At 37.2% G+C, this 22,026-nt stretch overlaps 1 protein-coding gene across 4 annotated transcripts; it reads left to right on the top strand.

Annotated features, from left to right (window-relative positions):
- Positions 1 to 387: 387 nt before the first annotated feature.
- Positions 388 to 13,098, top strand: LOC117661852 (dual specificity protein phosphatase 12). Of its 4 annotated transcripts, none has more exons than XM_060690302.2 (7): positions 418 to 995; positions 2,424 to 2,537; positions 2,631 to 2,749; positions 6,495 to 6,591; positions 7,352 to 7,408; positions 9,503 to 9,689; positions 12,599 to 13,098. In XM_060690302.2, exons 1-7 carry the CDS (start codon positions 739 to 741, stop codon positions 12,758 to 12,760), a joined length of 993 nt encoding a protein of 330 aa, XP_060546285.1. In that variant the 5' UTR covers positions 418 to 738; the 3' UTR covers positions 12,761 to 13,098. The 4 variants fall into 4 exon arrangements, with proteins under 4 accessions (XP_034266937.1, XP_060546285.1, XP_060546286.1 ...); XM_060690303.2 differs by having other exon boundaries at positions 517 to 938; XM_034411046.3 differs by lacking the exon at positions 7,352 to 7,408 and having other exon boundaries at positions 388 to 995.
- The last annotated feature ends 8,928 nt before the right edge of the window (positions 13,099 to 22,026 follow it).

The raw sequence follows: 22,026 nt of genomic DNA on the forward strand, positions 1-22,026 counted from the left end.
CAAAATAACATCACTTTGAGCCCATTTTCGAAAATAAACATTGATAAAGAACAGCACCCCTAGTGGAGTCATAAATTAGGCAATTGCGTGCTTGACATTAAGATTCTCCGTTTATCGACCGTTTATTTAATTCACCCAATGTTACCTCTTTCCTAAAGGCCCCTTTACTAGCCAGGGCCGAGATGATCTTGGGTCACAATACGAGTGAAAATAATATATATTTTGTTTTCTCTTTTAAATGGGAGGATGAGGTGGGGGCGGGGGGAGAGAGAAAAGATCTAAACCAATGTTTCTTAAACTGGGCAAGTGTAAGACGCGTGGACTTCAACTCCCAGAATCCTTCAGAGCCAGCCATGTTGGCTAGGGAATCCTGGGAGCTGAAGTCCACATCTACACAGTTCCACATCTTCACAGTTGCACGATTTGACAATTTAAATCAGAGGTCTTCAAACTTGGCAGCTTTAAGACTTGTGGACTTCAACTCCCAGGATTCTCCAGCAGCATAGCTGGCTCTGAAGGATTCTGGGAGTTGAAGTCCACAAGTCTTAAAGCTGCCAAGTTTGAAGACCTCTGATTTAAAGGAATTCAGAAGTCGTTTCCGCTACTGGAAGTCTCCACTTCCCCGGGCTCATCTTTTGTATTCTCCGCCACACACCGGCCGCGCGGAGAACAAGGCCGGGCGCTGCGAGGGCGGGGCAACGGGAGCCTCCGTCGTTTCCTCCTGGCCGCGCCAAGGCCATGGTGCCGGTGCTTCCGCGGCTGTATCTGAGCGGCGCCGATCTTGGCCCGGCAGACGGTTCCGAGAAGCCAGCCGTCACGGCGCTGCTGCAGGTGGACTCGGAGCCTCCCGGAGCCGCTGCGCTTGCGGCCTTCGAGAGCACCCTGTTTGTGCAGGCGCTGGACCGGCCGCAGAGCGATGTGCTGAGTCGCCTGGACGAGTGCGTGGCTTTTCTTAGCCAAGTCCTGGAGGGCGGAGGAAGCGCCCTGGTGCGCTGGTGAGCCCCCGGCCTAAGGAGACTGCTTGGGAGGCGGGGTGGCTTGTGACCTGGGACTGACCGGCCAAAGCCCCCAGCCACGTTCTTGTTCTGCTAGCTTTGAGCAACGTTTCGGAGCAGAAACCAGGATAGCTAAATCCTTGATTATAGTGCAGCTATTAAGAAACAGCCTGGCCTTCTTGAAGGCGTAGAAGAAAATTTCTGCCCTCATTAGAGCATAATGCGTCAATCGGATTTTAAGGTTTTTCTGTTTTTAAATACGTAACGAGTTCAAATACTGCGTTTCTCCGTGGAGCGTTTATATATATAGCCGCAATTCGACAGAGGCCACGCTTTCCGCGCCTTCCCTAGGAAACCTCCCAAATGGTCTTTGTTACGTCATAATTAAAACCCCGCCCACTCCATTTGAGCTTTGGAGTTCACTGTGTATGAGCTCAGAATAGCTGCCGCCTTTGTATTCCTTTTACCCTGACGCTGAGTGCTTGAGATATTTGTAAGCCTAACCTAACTTAAAAGGTTGCACGGAGGTGAGGAGGGTTTAAAAATTCTGCAATGCACTCGCAGAGAATTGTTGCCGAGTGTGCAAAAGCTCCCAAGGTGTAATAAACCACTTTAAAATTCACAGTAATTGACCTCATATTTCATTCTCGTTAAAAAAAAAACGAGTCATATGATGGCTTATTGCGATTTGTGAACCCAGGCAATAGGATGGTTTTTAAATTGCTGGCATTCTTTCCTGAATTTTCATTTTTGCCTTCTCCTCTGTCAAGTCTTAGAGAAGCTGTAGTTAGCTTGTGGTAAGGTCCTTTTGTCAGTCACAGTTCTGAAAACATGCTTTAAAAAGTTCTGCCCAACACTGATTAATATAATTGCTGATCAATAAAATGTATTTGAATGTGGAATGTAGAATATAGATTTCCTTGATTAGTTTCTTTTTATTATCACTGATAGGTTGATGACAAATGCCAAATTGCCCCAATTTTCATAGGATTAAATGGTACACTGTTGTTTCTGTTACACTCTAAGGGGCTTATTTTTTGTTCAGAATGTACGAATAAACTATTGTTAGTGTAGAATTGCCATCATCCAAACATTACAGTAAAGACCAACCTGAATCTTCCTGTCATGTAATGTCAAAAATGTGCTAGGGGTGAAAAGTGGGTGATTTCATGATAATCAGGATACATAATAATTGTTTTGCATCCAAGCAGTCTAGCGGGAACTGGAGAAAGATTAGATTACCTGATTCTGTAGCATTATATTAATGCAGCTGTCAAAAATGCTATGAGGGATGTGTGCCCAGCCTTCTGCTTCCTGATCCTGAATAAAAATGCATTATGAAAAACAGCATAAAAACAGGAATGATATATTTTGTGGTATATGTAAGGGAAACAATACTTCACTACGTCTTCCTGTTCTTTTTTCCAGTCATGCTGGAGTTAGTCGAAGTGTTGCTATTGTGACTGCCTATTTAATGAAAACTAACCATCTTACTTTTCAAGAGGCCTATGCCTTTGTTCAAGCCATCAAACCTGATGCTAAGTATGATTTATTTTTTCTTTGGCAAAAGTATTTTCTCATGAAGGTTAAAATACACATTCTCTGATCTGTCAGTTTTCTTTTGATTTGTTCTAGGATGAATGAAGGCTTTGAGTGGCAACTGCAACTCTATGAAAAAATGGGTTGTAAGGTTGATGTTAGCAGTATTATTTATAAGCAGTATCGTTTGAAAAACATTACAGAGAACTGTCCTGGTAAGGCAAATAGAAATTACGATATATACACTCCATTACTTAGATGTTGTGCTATCTACATTAAACTGTACTTTTATTGCTATATTTTGATAGCTACGATCCTTTTAATATTGGCAGTAAGCAGAACTGTAATAGCCTTTCTCTTCAGTATGTTAATTATATTATAGATAGCTTATCTGATGAAACTTCAATCCTGAAAGGATATTTAACATGTGTTTACTGCTTCTATGAAACATCCCAATATCTGTAAGAAAACTAATAATGTGCAATATTAGCTATGTTGTATCTCTCATTTTTCTTGTTCCTACCTATCCTAGCAAAAAATAGCCTCTGACAAGTGCATTAAAAGAAATTATATAAAGGTTACTAGTGGCTCCTATATTATTTGTACATTTTTTTCCCTTCAGCTTTTTTGCTTTTGATGGCAGAGCCTGTTTAGTTCTCAACAGACATCGCTTTTATTGATTAACTAAACTTCTCTCATGTGTTGAGATACTCAAGGATTTGGGGGGATAGTTGAAGACATCCAGAGATACAACTCAGTATCTGAGAATTAATACACGGGATGCAAAAATGCATTTTGTGTTTGACTGAACTATAAATCAATAGTTATTTTTAAGCCCAATGATAGCATTTTTGTCACTAGTCTGTGACAAAAGTACTAATACTAGTCTGTCTTCTTCAGAAGAAATTCTTGATTTTTCTACCATCATGTTTTTCAACTAACACTTTCACATTGAGCTTCAATATTGTGGGCACTAGTAATAAGCCACCTAAAGACAGTCCTGTCCTCTGTCATCTTGAGCATTCTTACTGTCTAGGGTAAAATTTACCTTTTTCATTCTTGTCCTTAGAGGATAGCATTCTGTTTACATTCTGTTTGTTGCACGCAGAGTGTTTTGGCTCTCCATGTTTAATTTCTGCTATTCAAATACAAAATAAAAATGAAGAAATTTTGATATGTAATGTTTTAGACTTTAATTTGCATCTCTTTGATATGTATGTATAGATAGTCCTCGATTTATGTCCACAAATGAGACTGGAACTTTCATCGCTTAGCAAGAAAGTCATTAAGTTGTGTGCACTTTTATGACTTTTTGCCATGATTAAGTGTATCTTCAGTCATTAAATGAATCACATGGTCTTTAAGTGAATTCAGCTTCCCCCACTGACTTTGCTTGTCAGAAGCCAGTTGGGAAAGTTGCAAATGACCCTGGGACTCTGCACCCATCATAAATATGTGTTGGTTGCCAGGCACTTGCATTTTGATCACATGGCTATTGAGATACTGTGATGATCCCAAGTGCGAAGACCGATTGTAAGTCACTTTTTTCCATTACTGTCATAACTTCAAATAGTTGCTAAGCAAATGGTCTTAAATCAAGGACTACCTGAGTATTTGTGTACTCAGATTGGGCATGAATTAAGTAAAACTATGTTTGCCTTCTTCCTTTTTGTCAAGAGAGATGTGCAGGTTTATATAGTAATATGTCTATATATCAATTATTAGATTCTAAATCATGTATCTGTAAGTTATTCATAATTTGATACCAGTATTAAGTTATTCATACATAATACCTTTTACTATTAGGCTGCATAATAGACTAGTGAGAGGAAAATAATCTTCTGAAAAAGATTGTATAAGTTGTATAAACGGAAAAATAAAAATACTGATATATATATATATATATATATTTTCTCAGGTTTTCGCGGGTGTTTGTATGTAGGTCTTTGGTTATTCGGGTCTTCTCCCACGTAAAATTGGAAGTGTCTTGGCGACGTTTCGACGAAGTCTCATTCGTCATCTTCAGGCTGGTGTTCTCGGCTTCATGCTTCCAGGAGCAATGTGTGTGAGCTGATTGGGTGGGAACTTGGCTGTGTTCTGATTGGGTGGAGGTGTGTTCTGATTGGTTAGGGGCTTGGCTGTGCTCTGATTGGATGGGTTGGTTGTGCTCTGATTGGCTGGGGGTGTGTTCTGTTTAGAGATAGAAAAACGCCCACACAGCATGAATAAACGAGACGATACCTCCCGCCTACCAGCCATTTGGAAACCCGCCCTTATTGACAAACGAGTCCCTAATACGACGAATGACACCAGACCCACACTCATGAGTGCCACACCTGATGTCACCATCACACATCCACGCAGAAAGCAGACTCAAACCCACACTGATAATGAGCCACGACCAAGGACCAGAAGCCAGACCGCAGCTGCATCATTAGCCACTTTAAACCCCTCCAATCCATACATGAAGCAGACTGACACCCACCATGAAGAGCTCGCACGGCCACAAACACGAAGCCAAACAACAACAACGCAGCTCACCAGCTCAAATCCCCCTGCAACTCAGACTAAGCTGAGCACAACCAAGCCCCCACCCAAACAGAACACACCCCCATCCAATCAGAGCACAACCAACCCCCCATCCAATCAGAGCACAGCCAAGCCCCTAACCAATCAGAACACACCTCCACCCAATCAGAACACAGCCAAGTTCCCACCCAATCAGCTCACACCCCCACTAGCAGTTAAAAGGAAGAGACAGCTGCGATCTCACATTGCTCCTGGAAGCACGAAGCCGAGAACACCAGCCTGAAGATGACGAATGAGACTTGGTCGAAACGTCGCCAAGACACTTCCAATTTTACGTGGGAGAAGACCCGAATAACCAAAGACCTACATATATATATATATATATATATATATAAAAAATTTGATTTATATGCCGCCCTTCTCCAGAGACTCAGGGCGGCTTACAATGTGTTAGCAATAGCCTTCATACTTTTCTGTATTTATACTTATATTTATAAGTCAGCTTATTGCCCCCACAAACTGGGTCCTCAATTTACCTACCTTAGAAAGGATGGAAGGCTGAGTCAACCTTGAGCCTGGTGAGATTCGAACTTACAGTAATTGCAGACAGCTGGTGTTAATCACAATGCTATCAGTCTGCTGAGCCACCAGGCTTGAAAATAATATTGAAAATAATAAAAATATTTTATATACCTTTCCATATTTTTATGTTGAATGTTATGTGTTATGCAATGTTACAAAAGAACCGAACTAATCAGATTCACTGCATTTTTATCACCTTTATTTCCATGAGAAAAGAACGAATGATTAGGCATTAAAATTTTGAGAATTCTAAACTGGTTGGAATTGAAGCAAAATTTATCCAGAAAGGCAAATTCTTAAATTATTGCCAGGAATTGTTGGTCTTGTCAATGGAATAGTCATTGCCTCTAGGACAACCTAAAGCTTATTGTACTGTGGCAAAATATCTTCTCTTTAATTCATTTGTAATTTTTTCGTACAAATTCAAAATGTTTTGTCACCTTTTCTTGAATCTAATATAAGTATTACAGTGTTGCTCCTGTTTCTAATTTTTTTTACATGGGCAAACATGACTAATTACATTTTTATGTGATTTTTTTCTCCCAGCATTCTCATAAAATTGGTATCTGAATATTGAATTGGAAATGTTATAGTTACCCTGGTGGACTTATTTTAATAAAGGCTAAAATCTTACTTGGGAGATTTTAGCTATATTAGTTCTTTTAAAGCCCTCTTGGGATAATTTGTTGCAGCTTTAAACCATCCTTTTAAGATGTGTTTTATTGTATGCTTCTGTGGGAATATTGCTATTAGGACTACATGTAAAATACTTGCAATAAAGAAGTGCTCTAAACTTTCAGAGTAGCTTCATTATAAGTATATAAACTCCTTATTGTTTCTGGTTTTCAGAGACAGAAGGTTTGCCTGGTCATGTCTTCGCAATTGATCCAAACACAATACATCAAATCCCAAATCATGACATTTTTTACAGGTGCAGGAAATGCAGGTACGTGGCTCTAGAGGAGCATTTATTGAATAGTATCTTATGAGGTCAGTATATAGCAATTTTCGGAGCACTAACACTTTTGCAACCAAGGGGCTAACTCTAAATGCAGTTAAATTGGTTGGGGATTTAAACAGACTAAATGTTGAATTAATCATAGTCTAAGCAAAAGGACTTTTTGAGAAAGCTTTACAGCTGATGCAGTTGCATGCAAAAATTTGGGTCAGAGTGTGTGTTTCAGTGAATCCCTAGGTGAAAAGCAGTTGACACAACTATTAAATGATATAAACATACTTCTGCAAATAGATCTCCCTATAGATATGCAAGTCTGGGGACTGTGAAAGCCATTATTTATGTTCCGCACCCCCCCCTTCATTTTATCTTACTTTTTTATGGATATTTAAAGATATGTTTCAGACTGATGTTTGGTTGAAATAACCAATCTCTTTTCTGCTTCAGTTTTTTCATTGACTGCTGACTTCTGACTTCTAGAATATGTTGATACTTAGTAGAATCCATTTTTTCCTCATATGTACAATATTTTACCACTAGCTGTGATGCAACCCCAAAGCATAATAGAATCACCCCAATTCTTATACTTGAGCAAGGTATTCTTTTTCTCCAAAAGAATGTTGTGTAGCCAAATAGTTCAGTGTTTGTTTCCTTAGTCCAAATCATTGTTTCTAAATGTTATTAAGATTTTCTTTTGCTGACTTTAGATGGCGAATTGTCTGATCAGGTTTGACCAATCACTCTCTTTCAGCCCAACCCAACTCACAGGGTTGTTGTGGGGAAAAAAAGGAGGAGGAAGGAGCATTAGGTATGTCTTCCCCTTGAGCTATTTATAAAAATAATAAAGGTAGGATACAAATAAATGAATAAATAAAATAAATCCATGGACGACTACTCCAAATATAGACTGTAGTTTATTTACAGTGATCCATTGGTTCTGTTTTGTAGATCTGACCAGTTTGGGGCAATTTTAGCAGAGATTTTTGCAGAAAATTGTAATGTTTAAATTTGTACCATGTGGAGTTGTGTCAGCTTTTGTTCACTTACAGATTTATTGGAAAAAATTGTCATTTTTGCTTGCAGCTGAATGTTTTTATCATACATGTTAAGTATTGTATGTGGTTAGACCCAATAGCTACCAGAAGGGTAGTTTACCTTGCAAGAAACTATTGTTAAATGGATGTTTGTTGAAATGTTGAAGACTGGGCTGGTTAGAATTCAATCCTAAAATACTGATGATCTGGTTATAAAACACACAGGTCTTCTCTAATCAGGTTCTGCTTGTTCTCTGTAGTATATCAGTACTGAATGTCATAGTGAGTGATGGAAAATATGTGGTAGGGCAGGGGTGTCAAACTGAAGGCTGGATTCGGGGCCAGATTCGGCCCACGGGGTACTTAGATCTGGCCAATGGGCCACCCTGGAAAACAGCCTATTGTGTTTCTGCCAGCAAAAACGGCCTCCCGAGCTCCGTTTTTGGCTGCCACGGCCTCCTGCAACCCTCTGCCAGTGAAAACGGAGCTCGGGAGGGCTGCATGCCCCATTTTTACTGGCAGAGGATTGCAGGAGGCCGTGGCAGCTGAAAACAGAGCTCGGGAGCCTATATTCACTGGCAGAGTGCTCGGGCCACCACAGGTGCCCCTGACAGGAGTGACATCGAGCTGGTCATGCTCCCCCTACCCCCCCCCAGGTCAAACACAACCCTGATGCAGCCCTCAATGAAATCGATTTGACACCCCTGTGGTAGGGGGTGCACCAGGTAAGTGGAGATTGAAGCTTATTACCAGAAATAGTGTTGCAATCTATCAAAGACATTTCAAACTGAAAGTAAATCGATTTTCTGTTTGAAGTATGGATTATTTGAGATGGTAGCAAGGAGCTTTGAAGATAAGAGCAAGTTATTGCTGTCCATGAAGGAAATCCACACTTCTTGGAGAACGTTTATCATTGATGGTATTGTATAGTGGATGGATGAGCTTTTAAATGTTTTCTAATAAAATAATTAACATAAATAACCTGAACAGTATATTAAAAAGGGAATTGGCTCATCCTGATATTGTGGCTTAACAATATGCAAAGGATATAAGGAGATCCAAATCCAGCAATACTATTTTAATCTCTATGTTGTGGGGGCTGTTCAATAGGTAGTTCTCCATCTAGTGATAATTCAAATTAACTGGTTACTGAAAAGAGTCCCCTCACTGATGGTAAGTGCTTTATCTTTAGTTTTCTCTAAAGTATATGGGAATTCCATGCCATTTGAAAATAGTGCCATTATGCTTAAAAGAAGAAATTAAGAAAATATTTGTTTTGAAATGTAGAACTTTTACAATGAAACTTTTCTTAGTTTTTTTTCAATTCTAGATCAGGATTTCTGTGTCTACAGATAGTCCTTGACATACGACCACAATTGAGCACAAAATTTATGTTGATAAGTGAGAAATTCATTAAGTGAGTTTTGCCCCAGTTTACGACTTTCCTTGCCACATTTGTTAAGTGAATCACTCCAGTTGTTAAATTAGTAACACTGTTGTTAAATGAATCTGGCTTCCCATTGTCTTTGCTTGTCAGAAGGTCACAAAAGGTGATTCACGTGACCTTGGGACACTGCAACGGTTATAAATATGAACCAGTTCTCAAGCATTTGAATGTAAATCATGTGACCATGGGGATGCTGCAATGGTCATAAGTGTGAAAAACAGTCATGTCACTTTTTCCAGTGCTGTTGTAACTTCGAACAGTCACTAAACGAACTGTTGTAAATTGAGGATTATGTGTATATGTTTCTTTTCCACCTCATTTGTTCTAATAAGTAAAAAAAAAGTTATTGCAAATGCCAGGTAGCAATGCTGCTTGGGTATCCTTTCAAATGACTTTGTGCTCTTTCCTTTCTGATAAACAGGCGTTTGCTGTTCCGTAGTTCAAGCATTTTACCCCATGATGAAGGCAAAGGACCTGCAGCCTTTGCTCACAAAAAAGTTTCAGAACCTGGACCTTTAGGCCATGCAGGTCAATCAAACTGTACTTCTTACTTTATTGAGCCAGTGCAATGGATGGAGGCAGCACTATTAGGAGTGTTGGAAGGACAGGTGAGGAAAAGAATCTGATATAGGCTGTGACCTATTTTAATGTTGATATATATGTTAAATGATTTGAATAGCACTTGTATCTTGCATATTAGATGAAGTATGCTTAACTCTCTACAACCTGTCATCCAGGTAAGTCTGCCAAAGGTTGACTTATGTTAGGAAAAGGAGTTACCTATCCTTCCCTGATACCGTTCATTCTCTCTGTTTAGCTTTCTGACCAGTTTGGCAGCAGATGGACCATGTTGAAGTGAATCCTCCCTAAATTAATCCATGATCCACAGTAGAATTGAAGCTGCTCACACATGCATTGCTCTGGCCCCAAAGTTCATTCAATATGTATATGCTAGAGCATGTACAGTAACTGATAAATGATGACTAAATCTATTTGAAGAGAATTATCTACTCACAAACTGTTTTGAGACATTGTGGTATTGTGAAAGGTTGTAAAAACATCAGATTTTTTGCTACATTGTCTGTATAGAAAATGCAGCATTGCAGCAGATTTCCTCAAGGTAAAATTATTTCCAATTCATTTTATGGCAGTAATTTACAGCGTGAAATTAATGGATGGAAAGATTTTGCTTTCTATTCTTGCTGTCCTTTGTTTAACTCTAAAATGTGAATCCTTCAGAGATATAATTGATATATGGGGCCAGAAATTAGTAGCTATATTATCAGCAATGTCACCAGTGATGTCTGCTTCCATGGATGCTAATGAATGAATGGAAGATACAAAACAAATTTTACCTGATGCAAAAATTGTATAACAAAAAATACTGGGTAACAAAAAAGCATAGATTATAAAATAGGGAAGGCAGTTAAAGTGGAAACATGAGACAATAGAAGGATTCTGACAATGTTTTTCTACTGGATGCACAAAAGAAGTAGGTTAAAACTTTGAAAATCAAAGTGGAATTACAAATAATAAACCAAGAGAATGACCCAGATAATGATTTTACTGTATTTACAAAAGAGGTTTGCTAAAGTCTTGAAGAAACCTTTGGAATGGAAAAAAGAAAAATTGAAGAGAGAAAAAATCCTACAACAATTTCTGAATGAATGAAAGTTCAAGATTGTTGAAATAAAAGGAATGAAAATAAAGGTTGTTTCATGAAAGTTAGAATAAAACATATTTCTATAAAACTCTGGTAACCCTTTATAGACTTTTTGTTGACATCAGGATTTAAAAATTGGTGATTTATAGATTTGTATGCAGATAAGCAATGGGAAGAGATATTTGTTTGTAACCATATAGGAGGGTGAAATATATATCAAATTTGTTTATACTTTTTGTGATGACTTATATTTTTTCTTTTTTCTTAGCAGTATTCTCCCTATTTTTCTTTCTTTGAGTTTAGTTTGCATTTGGTTTTACTATTGTAATAGTAAAATAGTATTGTAATAAAAGCTTTCAATAAGAGTTATTTTAAAAAGAGATAATTGATACAAAATTCAGTCAGTGCTATCATGTAGCTGGGGCAGGGTGGAGAGACCTTTTTCATAATAAAATTTCATAATTCCCTTACTTTAGGTCAACAGGAAAGGAAATGACTCTTGGTTTTGAAAAATTAACATCTTGATTGTTTTAGAGCAACCTCTTTACCTAGGCTATTAATATTAAATGAAACAATATCAGAACAAATGGAATTACAGCAATAGAATCATAGAGTTGTATCTATTTTAAAACCACAAAAAAAAAATATTACTGAACAAAGTTCCACTGACAACTATATTATAGGTGACAGAGTATTGTAAGCATGTGGAATCTACTGGTATACATATGGATGGGTTATTCTATATTCCTTCATGGAAAATTAACTAGTAAACTAAATTCAGTAAAAAGAAAATATAGATCAAGACATTTTATTGAAATGTAGCCCCCCTTTATTATATCAGGATGTTGGGTTGTGTGTGTGTATATATACAATACACATACACATATACAATATATATTCTCATTCTCCCTCTCCCTCCCTCTCTCCTTCCCTCTCTCTGTCTCTGTATTAATTTTGGATTATCCTATGGCACCTTTTCCTTCAGTATTTAAACATCAAATCAAATCAAATTGGCCTAATTTCTTCCCTTTTTAAATATGTAAATTTTAATCTGTTTTTAAATTATTGGGGTGTTTTAATCTGTCTGGGCCAAAATGATTTAATTTGATTTTATCTGGTTTTTAAATTTTTTGTATTTATGTATTTTATTGTTGGCTGTTCACCGCCCTGAGTCCTTCGGGAGTAGGGCGGTATACAAATCAAATAAACCTAAACCTAAACCTAAACCAAATCAAAAACATATTCATTCTTCTCAAGGAAACAAACCATGTGGCTTTTGGAAGAAATGAAAAGTTGAAAAGTCATATGTCACACATGGGCCTAGAAAGAAGGACAGTATTGGTAGAAGATATGAAGCCTGTATAGATTGGGCAGCGAATTAGAAACTGAGAGAGAAAAATTGAACAAAAGGGAATTCTGAGACAATGATCCTCAGAGCAGATTTCAAGAGAATGCCAGATGGAGGACACACTTTCTGAAGTTTTTAAAAGAGGCCAGGAAGAGGTGGGCGGTATCAGGGAACAAGATGAATGCTTTCAAGGGGGTTGGGATAGGATGTTTTAAAATCAGGAACCAAAGCAAATTGTGAGAAGAAGCATACTGGATTGTTTTGGTTTTTTAAAAAAATGATCTTCTAAGGGTCACACATTATTGTGTGCGCTTACAAGAAGAGACACCTAGGAGTACAGGATTTGTGAAATTGGGCAGTAAAAAAAAGGAGGCCAAGTTTCAACTGATTTGATCTAACTCACAAAAAGTTTCAAAGTTAAGAGTTCCACATGTTCCGTGCTTGTTTTTTAAAGGCAAAAGGCCAGACAGAATATCAACTGTCCCTTCTCTCTTATTCTCTTGCAGCTCCTGTGCCCAAAATGTACATCAAAATTGGGTTCTTTTCATTGGCATGGTGAGCAGTGTTCCTGTGGTCATTGGGTGACTCCAGCCTTCCAGATTCACAAGAATCGTGTTGATGAAGTAAAAAGATTGCCCATTGGGGAGCCAAAGAATGTGAGAAAGTGAACTTGGTTGTATTAGGACAGCTGCATATACCTGGCATAAAGAGACACAATTTAATCAATGCTTTAAATATCAGTGGCCTTGTACAGTATTTTTCTTTTGACTTTACAATAATAGTAGGCCAAATATACTTGCATATCACAACGGAACATTTCTTGAAATAGTTTTAATTACTTAAACTGAACACTAAAATTTGTGGTCACACCAGGGTACATTTGCACAACATGACTGCTACCAACCAAGATTACTGTAGCTGCAAATATGTCTAGAGGCGCTTCCTTCTGAACAACTCTGCATTGTGTATGTGAACTGCATTTTCCCAATAAAAATAATTCCTGAAAGTTTAGTGTGTGAGTTTATGATCAGAGAGGGAACAGGCAGGATGTTAAATTATAGAGATGCTCAATTATCAAAAATATAATTGAGGTTTGTTAGAATATCTCATATGAGATGTGCTTCTGTGAAGATAATTCTTCTGAAAGTTGAGGAGTTTAGAAGGGGTGGGCTGCTCACCTCAGCTTCTGGGAGTTTTGCCACATGTATAACCAGCTGCTCAAATACAAATCTTGGCAAGTAGTCTATTGTATGAATGTTTAATCCATTTCCAGCAAGATCTGTTCAGCATGGTTCTCTTGAGGAATTTTGGAATTACTACAGTTAAAAAATTCAAACCATATTTGCATATTCTTTTTAATTTTGTATAATTTGATTTTTTTTTTTAAAAAAATGCTAACATTCTTTTGAAGTAGAATTTGGCAGTCAGAGCTATATTGAACTGCATACAATGGAGTTAAAATGGTCAGGGCAGTTTATGGTAGAAAGGTAGCTGAGATTAAAGCTAAAAATCAGAAATCTGAACACAATTTAAACCCCAAGGACAAAAATAAAAATAAAAACTTTAACAAAAGTCCAAAAGTTTCCTTTTCAATTAAAAACACCTAAGGGGAAAAAAAATCCAACAATGTCTGAGGCAGTTTTTGGGGGAAATGTGAAGACTACATTTCAAAAGAAGAGTGCTATATGACACTGAAAGGGCCTGGTCATTGCTACTCTCCTACCTCTTCTTCATAGGCTTAGGTGGAGTATGCTTGTAGTCAAGCAAGGGCTTTCCAACCTACGGATACTCATAGAAGGACTATTTATCTACAGGCAGGCTGATTAATCATTGTCACTTATTTACTGTTACTTATAAAAGTCAGAAGTGTTGGGCATACACTAAAACACCTTCCTGGCTCCTGTAAGTTTAGAAAAGGCTAAGGAATATATGTTAAATTCATAGTTTATAATGGTAGCACTATCTTGTCCAATAAATATGTTTGAAACTTGCTGGACGCTCCATATTCCCAATCAAACATCATGCAACAATATATTACCATGTTAAGATTTACATTTCTGTGTTGCAGTCCTTTTCGGGCTTTTAGTAATTAGTTTATTCTTTATGGCATTAAAATGTAACTATACTGTTTTAATCTTATGCTTATTTAAATGCATAACCATATAACTGGTGTATGGGTTTGTAGATCTTAGTTTTATGAATTCATTTTTATGATTTCTGATTGCCTTTGTATTCCCTTGTATTGTTTTCACAGTTAAGATTTTTTAAATCAACTTATACTATCATAACTTCAAAGTTGCTGACAATTATTACAGTTCTACATTTTAAATTCTAATTAGAGTCATTCATAAAGTTTAAATAGCTTTGTGGACTTTAATTTGGAAGGTTTTTTTTATTGTTTGATATAGAGAGACACCTGGATGTAATTCATACTATTATACCTGTTGCCACTAAAAATGTTTTTGGCAATAAGTATTTTATTTAGTTTATTCTAGTAAAGCTCTATCAAATTATACTAGCCTAGTAATTCATCATGTTAACTGGGCACATATTTAAATTTAGTGCTGTTAATTTCCACAGCACTAAACACAATAAAAATAGATTTTTCCATAGTTTCTATTCTGTGTGGAATTTTCACCTTGTAAATCTGTAGTCTAGATTGCCAACTGATTGCTCTGTATTTTCTCCCAGGTTTGTTTTTTTTTTTTTGATGCTCATTTATTCTTCTGATGAAGTATCATTACAATTCAAAAGGTGAAGACTATTTTAAAAATATTGCTCTGACTCCACATTAACATATGCATACATTGGAGGCAATGCTTTTTCACTTTTTTTTTTTTTTTGAATTTGATTTTTATTATAACATATAGTGGTACAATCGGTACATTTTCGGTTCATTGGTGCAATTATATACATATATACATCTACATGCATTATTGCTTGTCTTTTGTTGGTATTGTTTCTTAAAGCTAGATTTAATTTCAATACACTTAAAAATAATGGTGCTCAACTCTCTAAGACTAAATATAATACTATTCATATAGATTTTGTTCATTAGTTAATATTTAATCTCTATTACCTTCTTTATTTCTTTCCCCCATCCATTCGTACCACATGTCCCACACGCTATAAAATTCTGAATCTTCTCTGTCATTAATTTCTGAAGTCAATTTGTTCATTTCGGCGCACTCCAATATTTTTCCAATAACATGTTCTTGAGGTGGTATTTGTTTTTCTTTCCAATACTGGGCAAAGGAAATTCTAGCGGCTGTCAGAATATGTATAATTAAATACTTTTTCTTTTTTGCATATTCAGTTTTCAAAATTCCCAGGAGAAAAGCTTTTGGGTCGAAATCAAAATTTTCTTTTATTATTTCTCTAATCCACACCCATATCATCCTCCAGAATTTTTGTGCCTGATTACATGTCCACCAGCAATGATAAAAAGTACCCTGCTGATGGTCACATTTCCAACATTTAGGGCTCGAATTGGGGTAGATCTTCGCTATCCTAGCTGGGGCCATGTGCCATCTATAAAACAGCTTGTATTGGTTTTCCTTATAAGCCGTCGCCTTTGTCATTTTAAGATTATTATTCCATATTGAGTCCCATTCGTTCAAATTTATATTCTGTCCTATATTTTTGGCCCATGCTAACATCGGTTCTTTAACTACTTCCTCTGCCATATCGTACTCCAATAAGTAATTATATAATTTAGCTAGAATTTTGTCGTCCGTACCCATCCATATCTTGTCGAATCCATTTATGCTCATCTCAATGCCAAATTCCTCCTTATCTTTTTTATATCTGGATTTAATTTGGTTATATGGCCACCAGTCTATAGAAATACCTTGTTCCATCAATTCTTCCCTTGTTTTAAGGTTCCCTCCCCCATCTAATAATTCATTGTATCTGACCGTTTTACCCATTTCTAATACATTTGGATATATTATAGTCTCCATGGTGGAAAGCCATCTCGGAATTTTCCTATAGTGCTTCTGTCTCATCTCTCCCCATATTTGTATCAAGATCTCCCTTATTTTATGTCTATGGAAGTAAGTTTTTATCTTCTTCCCAGTATCCCAGAGATATGCATGCCAACCCTTCTGGAGATCATACCCTTCTAAGATTAACAGTCTTTTATTTCTCAGGGTTGCCCATTCTTTCAGCCATACTAGGTTTGCAGCTTTTTGATATAACTCCCATTTAGGTAATCCGAAACCCCCTCTTTCCTTCTTGTCCTGTAAATTCCTAATTGCTATCCTTGGTTTCTTTCCCTCCCAAATAAATTTCCTGATGATGCTATTGAGCTCCAGAAAGAATTTTTTATCTAATTTAACAGGGACCGTTCGGAATAGATACAATAACTTGGGTAATATGCTCATTTTTATTGCCGCGATTCTGCCTAATAATGATATCTGTAATCTTCCCCACTTTTCCAGATCCTGTTTAATATTTCTAATCAATGGTAAATAATTATCCTCTTTGAGGGCCGAGCACCTTGATGAAATCCAGACCCCCAAGTATTTTACCTTCTTGGCGGTTTGGATCTCCATTGATTCTTCCAGTACTTTTTTCCTCACCTCCATCATATTTTTTGTTAATAATTTAGTTTTGGATTTATTTAATTTAAGGCCTGCTACCTCCCCGTAATTGCCCAATTCTTCCAAAATTTTAGTGCCTGATTCTAATGGTTCTTCCATGATTAATACCACATCATCTGCAAATGCCTGTGTCTTATATATCTCTTTTCTGATTGTCAGACCCTTTATTTCATTATTGTTCCTAATCTTTTTCACTTTTTTCATTTCATACCTGACCACAGATTTTCAGTTAACCCTTCTTCTATTAAAGTCTCCTGCCATTGCTGCACCAAAATTTATTTTAAAAAAACAAACCCCAAAAGAACACTTTTCTCCTCCTTCCTTTGAAGATGATGGCCTTAAGTGATTTTATAGAGTCTGTTTACTGGGTATGTGGGAAATATTTCAACCTCTGAACAGTCGGATTCAAGAGTCAAGCAAAGGCTCTGAATTGAGATTGGAACAACGAAAATCTGTTCTGACTAGCATAAAAACAGCCATTTTGAATGGTATTCTAGCTGTTCAAAGCATACGACTAGGCTGTTGTTTAGTGCCTGATTTCTGTTTACAAACTTTTCAAACAAACTAGTACAGAAGCAGGTCCAATCAAGGCCCATTTAATTTGTGAGGAGCAAAGTTACAGCAATGTATTAAGAAGGAAGCAGCAGTTAAACACACCACTGTACAGCCGTACACTGTACAGCTTGCAAATTGCAACTACAGAATTCCCTAGTAAGTGGCCTATGGGAAGAGTGGGTTGTTGTTTATGGGTTGTGCTGTGCTTTAGTATGCAGAGAGACATTATGTGAATGTAGCACTGTGCTTCCCACACAACCTATAGCAAATGCTATAGAGATTTAGGTAAATGCAAAGACAATATTGGCTTGTTAAGGTCTGGCATGCATATGCACTTGGTGTATGTTGTGTCTTGAGCCAGTGATGGGTTCAGAGTGTTTTTAGAAATACCAAGACTTGAAAATCCATGTTGTTACATATTTGATAGGGAGCTTATCTTTTTGGGTTCTTGAGCTGATTCAAACCTTTGCTGATTCAAGGTGTCTGTGATTACTTTTTCTCCTGTTGTGAGCTTTCCAGATGTGTATGGCTGCTCTTTAAAGTCAGTTTTCTTTATCCCCTTCCTTCATATTCTGTATATATATATATATAGGTCTTTGGTTATTCGGGTTTTCTCCCACGTAATAACCCGAATAACCAAAGACCTACATACAAACACCCGCGAAAACCTCAGAAAACACACACACACACACACACACACACACACACCATGGTGAAGAATATCATTTGTATTGGGTTGTCATGCTTCCTTTGTTCTTCTCAAGAATTCAATGCACTTGCTGCTGTTAAATGGCTAAGAGTCTGTTCATTTTTAAGTAGATACTAGTACAAAAATAGTATCTGAGAGTTCACTCTTGTTTCCCTTTCTCTACATTGCTGAAGTTCCTTTGGGTTCAGCTGAACATTGATTCTCTGCTAAGAATGCCAAGATATGTTGGGATTCTAATTCTGACTGTTTCAAATCTACCCTATGGGAGATTTTTTAAAAAAACATTAAACTATTTCAAAAATGATATCTTTGGCTAATTTTTGTCATGTTTCTTCGCTGGTGGTATCCTTCATTGCCACCCATTTACTCTTGTGATATTAGAATGAAAAACAAGGGAGAATGGGATTCATACCAAATTACACTATTTTCTTATGCCTGGGATACACAAATCATTTTGAGCTTTATGTTTCAACTAGCCAATTTTAAATGCAACATATTTTTCATGTTATGCAAAATTCTGTTGCTTGTTGTGGTAATTAATGAAAGGATCAGATCTTGGATCCCTAAAACCTTGATTGAAGAGAGCATACAGGGGACATGGTTGCCATTAAATCTAAAGATCTATTATATCCAAAATCCTGTCATTTAAGGGCAATAATTTCATATGTGTAATTATGCAACTGGCATAGTGGTGTCTTTTGCAGCAAAACCAAGTTTTAATTGCCAAACAATTTAATGGACATTTCTTGCAAAAACAAACCACAGCACATTTTGATCCATAATTGACATTGTTCTAAAATTCCTCAGATTTTCAGTTGTGGCCATGCTGGTTAGGAATTTCCAGGTATTCAAGTCTTGCCATCTGAGGTGACCCTGATTCGAAAATGCTGTTCCAGAAATGAAACTGGCCATTCAACCCCTCAGCTCTTCCACTACTAATGCATAGGTTCTGGTAGTCTGCACAGATCTCATGAGCCCACTATATTTTCTGGGATAGGAAAGTATGCAATTGTTCGCATTTTCTGTCATTTCACACAGTTCCAAAGTTCAGGTGCGAAATCAACTGGATCTGGAAGAAATAATTGCCCTAGTTTTTCAGGCAGACCTGACTCATGCATAATGTAGTTTGTATCCTGGCTCAATAAGTTTGTAAGCTCATCTTAGCTATCAGTGCAGGAACCTTCAAACCTTGCCTTTTTAGGAACAGAGTTAACCATCTGATGATTGAAAAACCACTTGTTCATGAAGTTGTATTACTCAGATAAATGGTTTAATTTGCTTTTTCCCAAATAGAAGGAACTAGTCTCTACAGCATAATATAAAATACTGTTTCACTATCTAATAAAAATTAGAATTGTAAGCTTTTTCTGGGCAGGTTTCAAAACATACTAGAATTTCTGCAAACAGGTTTGGACAAGGATTATATAGTTCAACAAATGTAGTAAGAGTAATGTCACAGGTGAAATGGGCAGTGTAGAAATTTACCAAATAAAAATAAAATGTGTCTGGCTTGAGATTTGCTCTGGCATACTGTCAGAACCCACAAATGAAAACTACCACTTTAAGAACTAGGCGTCAAAGTAAGAGCACTGAATTTGTTCAAGATTTTGGCAACTTCTTCTCAGAGATCACACAAGATTTGTATTTTTATTACTGGGCTTTAGGCTGGCATTAGTAGAATTGTTAATACAATTGGATTAACAGTGGATATGCTCTTTGCTTTATCATCAGTATTTGGATTTTATCAAGTCCAAATTTATATCATTAAGAACTGTGAAATTTGGGTAGGTACAGGGCTAGTTAAAAGAATTATTATTTCAGGCAGAAGGAAAAATTTGTAGGTAATTTGCAATAAAGGGACTGTCAATATGGGACTGTCAACATTTCTTTACTATGTTTTTCTCTACAAAGGAGCAAACATTCAAGCAATGGTAAGGTAGGGAAGAATTTTATTTATAACATACTTTTTCAAGCCTCCCCCCCCCTTTTAATGATTACATTTTTTTGATAATAGTTTAATTTTTTAATTTTAGTTTACTAGCATAATAAAGATGTCAGCTTTCTGTTCAAAATGGTACTGGGATACATAGTGATGCCACCAGAGGGGGCAAGATCTCAGAACTCTGGATTCTCTTAAACGCAGGCATTTTCTGTCATGGTAACAGTTGTCTAGCGTCCAGGACTGAGTGCCTAAAATGAATTCCCTTCTCTATCCAACCTAGATTTCCTTGTCTTTCTTCCTAATCCAGTCTTGTCAAATGAACAGTTCAATATACAATGGAGATAGAAGTATAAATTGTACTGCATCTCAGTATAAAGAATTTGAATATTTATTTCTATAAAGAATTTGAATATTTATTTCTTTTGACTTAAATAGTCAATTGACTTGGGAGATGTAACCAAGAATGGAAAATCAAATATAGCTATGAAACTAACCATTTTTTAAAAAAAATATCCAAGACTGATGCTGACTGAATAGTGCAAGAAGCAAAACCAGCACAGAAAACTTTAAATCCCTTTTTAGTTCAGCCACATCCACATCTGAAAGAGCCCATAGCCACATAATGGTAATTAAAACAAACCCTCTGCTAGCTACATAGAGCCCTGCTTTTATGCCACAATGGGTGGTGCTTTCCCAAGGTAATAAAATATATTTGGGGAGAAAACAAATTCACATTCCTATTTATAACAAAATTGTTAATTTTATTTTTTATGCAAGACAGCATCCTTGGAATACTTCTACCAGATTCATTATTTGAATGCAAAGAATTCTTGATTAGATTGCCTTGATTGTTAAGAATTCTAAAATATGCACTCTTTAAACTTGTACTATGGGTGACTCTAGGGCAGGAGTGTCAAACTCAAGGCCCGTAGACCCCCTGGAAGCAGCAAAGGACCAGCCCATGGTGCCTCTGCCAGCGAAAACGGAGCTTGGGAGGCTGTGACGGTCTCCTGCAACCTCTGCCAGCGTGCGGACCTCCCGAGCTCCGTTTTCACTGGCAGAGGGTTGCAGGAGGCTGTTGCAGCCTCCCAATCTGTTTTTGCTGGCACAGCACTCAGGCCACCATAGGCCTGAGTGATGTCAAGCTGGCCATGCCCACCCTGGCCACGCCCACCCGGTCCCCAAGGTCAAACACAACCCTGATGCAGCCCTCAATGAAATCGAGTTTGACACCCCTGCTCTAGGGAGATAACAAAATGGATCATTCGGTACTGAAACCCAGCTCTGCATAATTATGCAGGCTGTATCACAAATATTCTGCTAGCATTAGATTGAACCTCATGATAAGATCACCACGGGTTGCCCAAATTCCAGGGTCTTGTACAGATGGTGAAATCATGTAGGAGACTGTAGAAGGAGCTCCTTTTGAGCTTTTCCAGCAATGATACAAGATGAAATTTTGCTATCAGTCCTAGAATAAAGATAGAATTACAAGAGCTCATCTTTATAATTCTTAGTTGCTCTCATATATACATTCTCACCAAACTAAAAATACATTCTAAAATAAAGCTGAAGAAGTGGAAGGGAGATATAGGGCACGGATATCTGTTGATTTGATAGTTATGGTTTTCATTCCTCTTTTGTATTTGAAGGCTTGCAGAGGGACCTTATAACAATCTAAGATTCAGACCAGCTCAGCTTATAACCTTCCTTATAACCTTCCTTATTGAGCTTCCATTATACATAACAATCTTAATAATCATGCAGTTATATATCTTTGGGGGATAGAAATGTGCACAGACTTACCATACATCTTAAACTTAGAATAAAATGGGCTAAAATTTGGGATAGCTTCTCACTCTCAGGGGCAAAATGGAGATCTATCCTTTGCCCACTTGTTGATTCAAAAACTTAAGTTCTATTTCCAACATTGGAAACACAACCACGTATCAAAAAGAGTTTTTCAAAAAGGTGTTTTTGCTTGCTCTTATAATACACTTTTGAAGTGGAAACAAATGATGGTGGCACTTGGGCTTAGTGTCTGAAGTCCTGCTCTGAAATTATGACCAGATTACCATCTTTCATCCAAACACATCATCTTGGTGCCAGGAATGAGAGAACCTT

The sequence above is a fragment of the Pantherophis guttatus genome, chromosome 2, assembly GCF_059756535.1.
Source record: "Pantherophis guttatus breed Tessera chromosome 2, ASM5975653v1, whole genome shotgun sequence".
NCBI lineage: Eukaryota > Metazoa > Chordata > Lepidosauria > Squamata > Colubridae > Pantherophis > Pantherophis guttatus.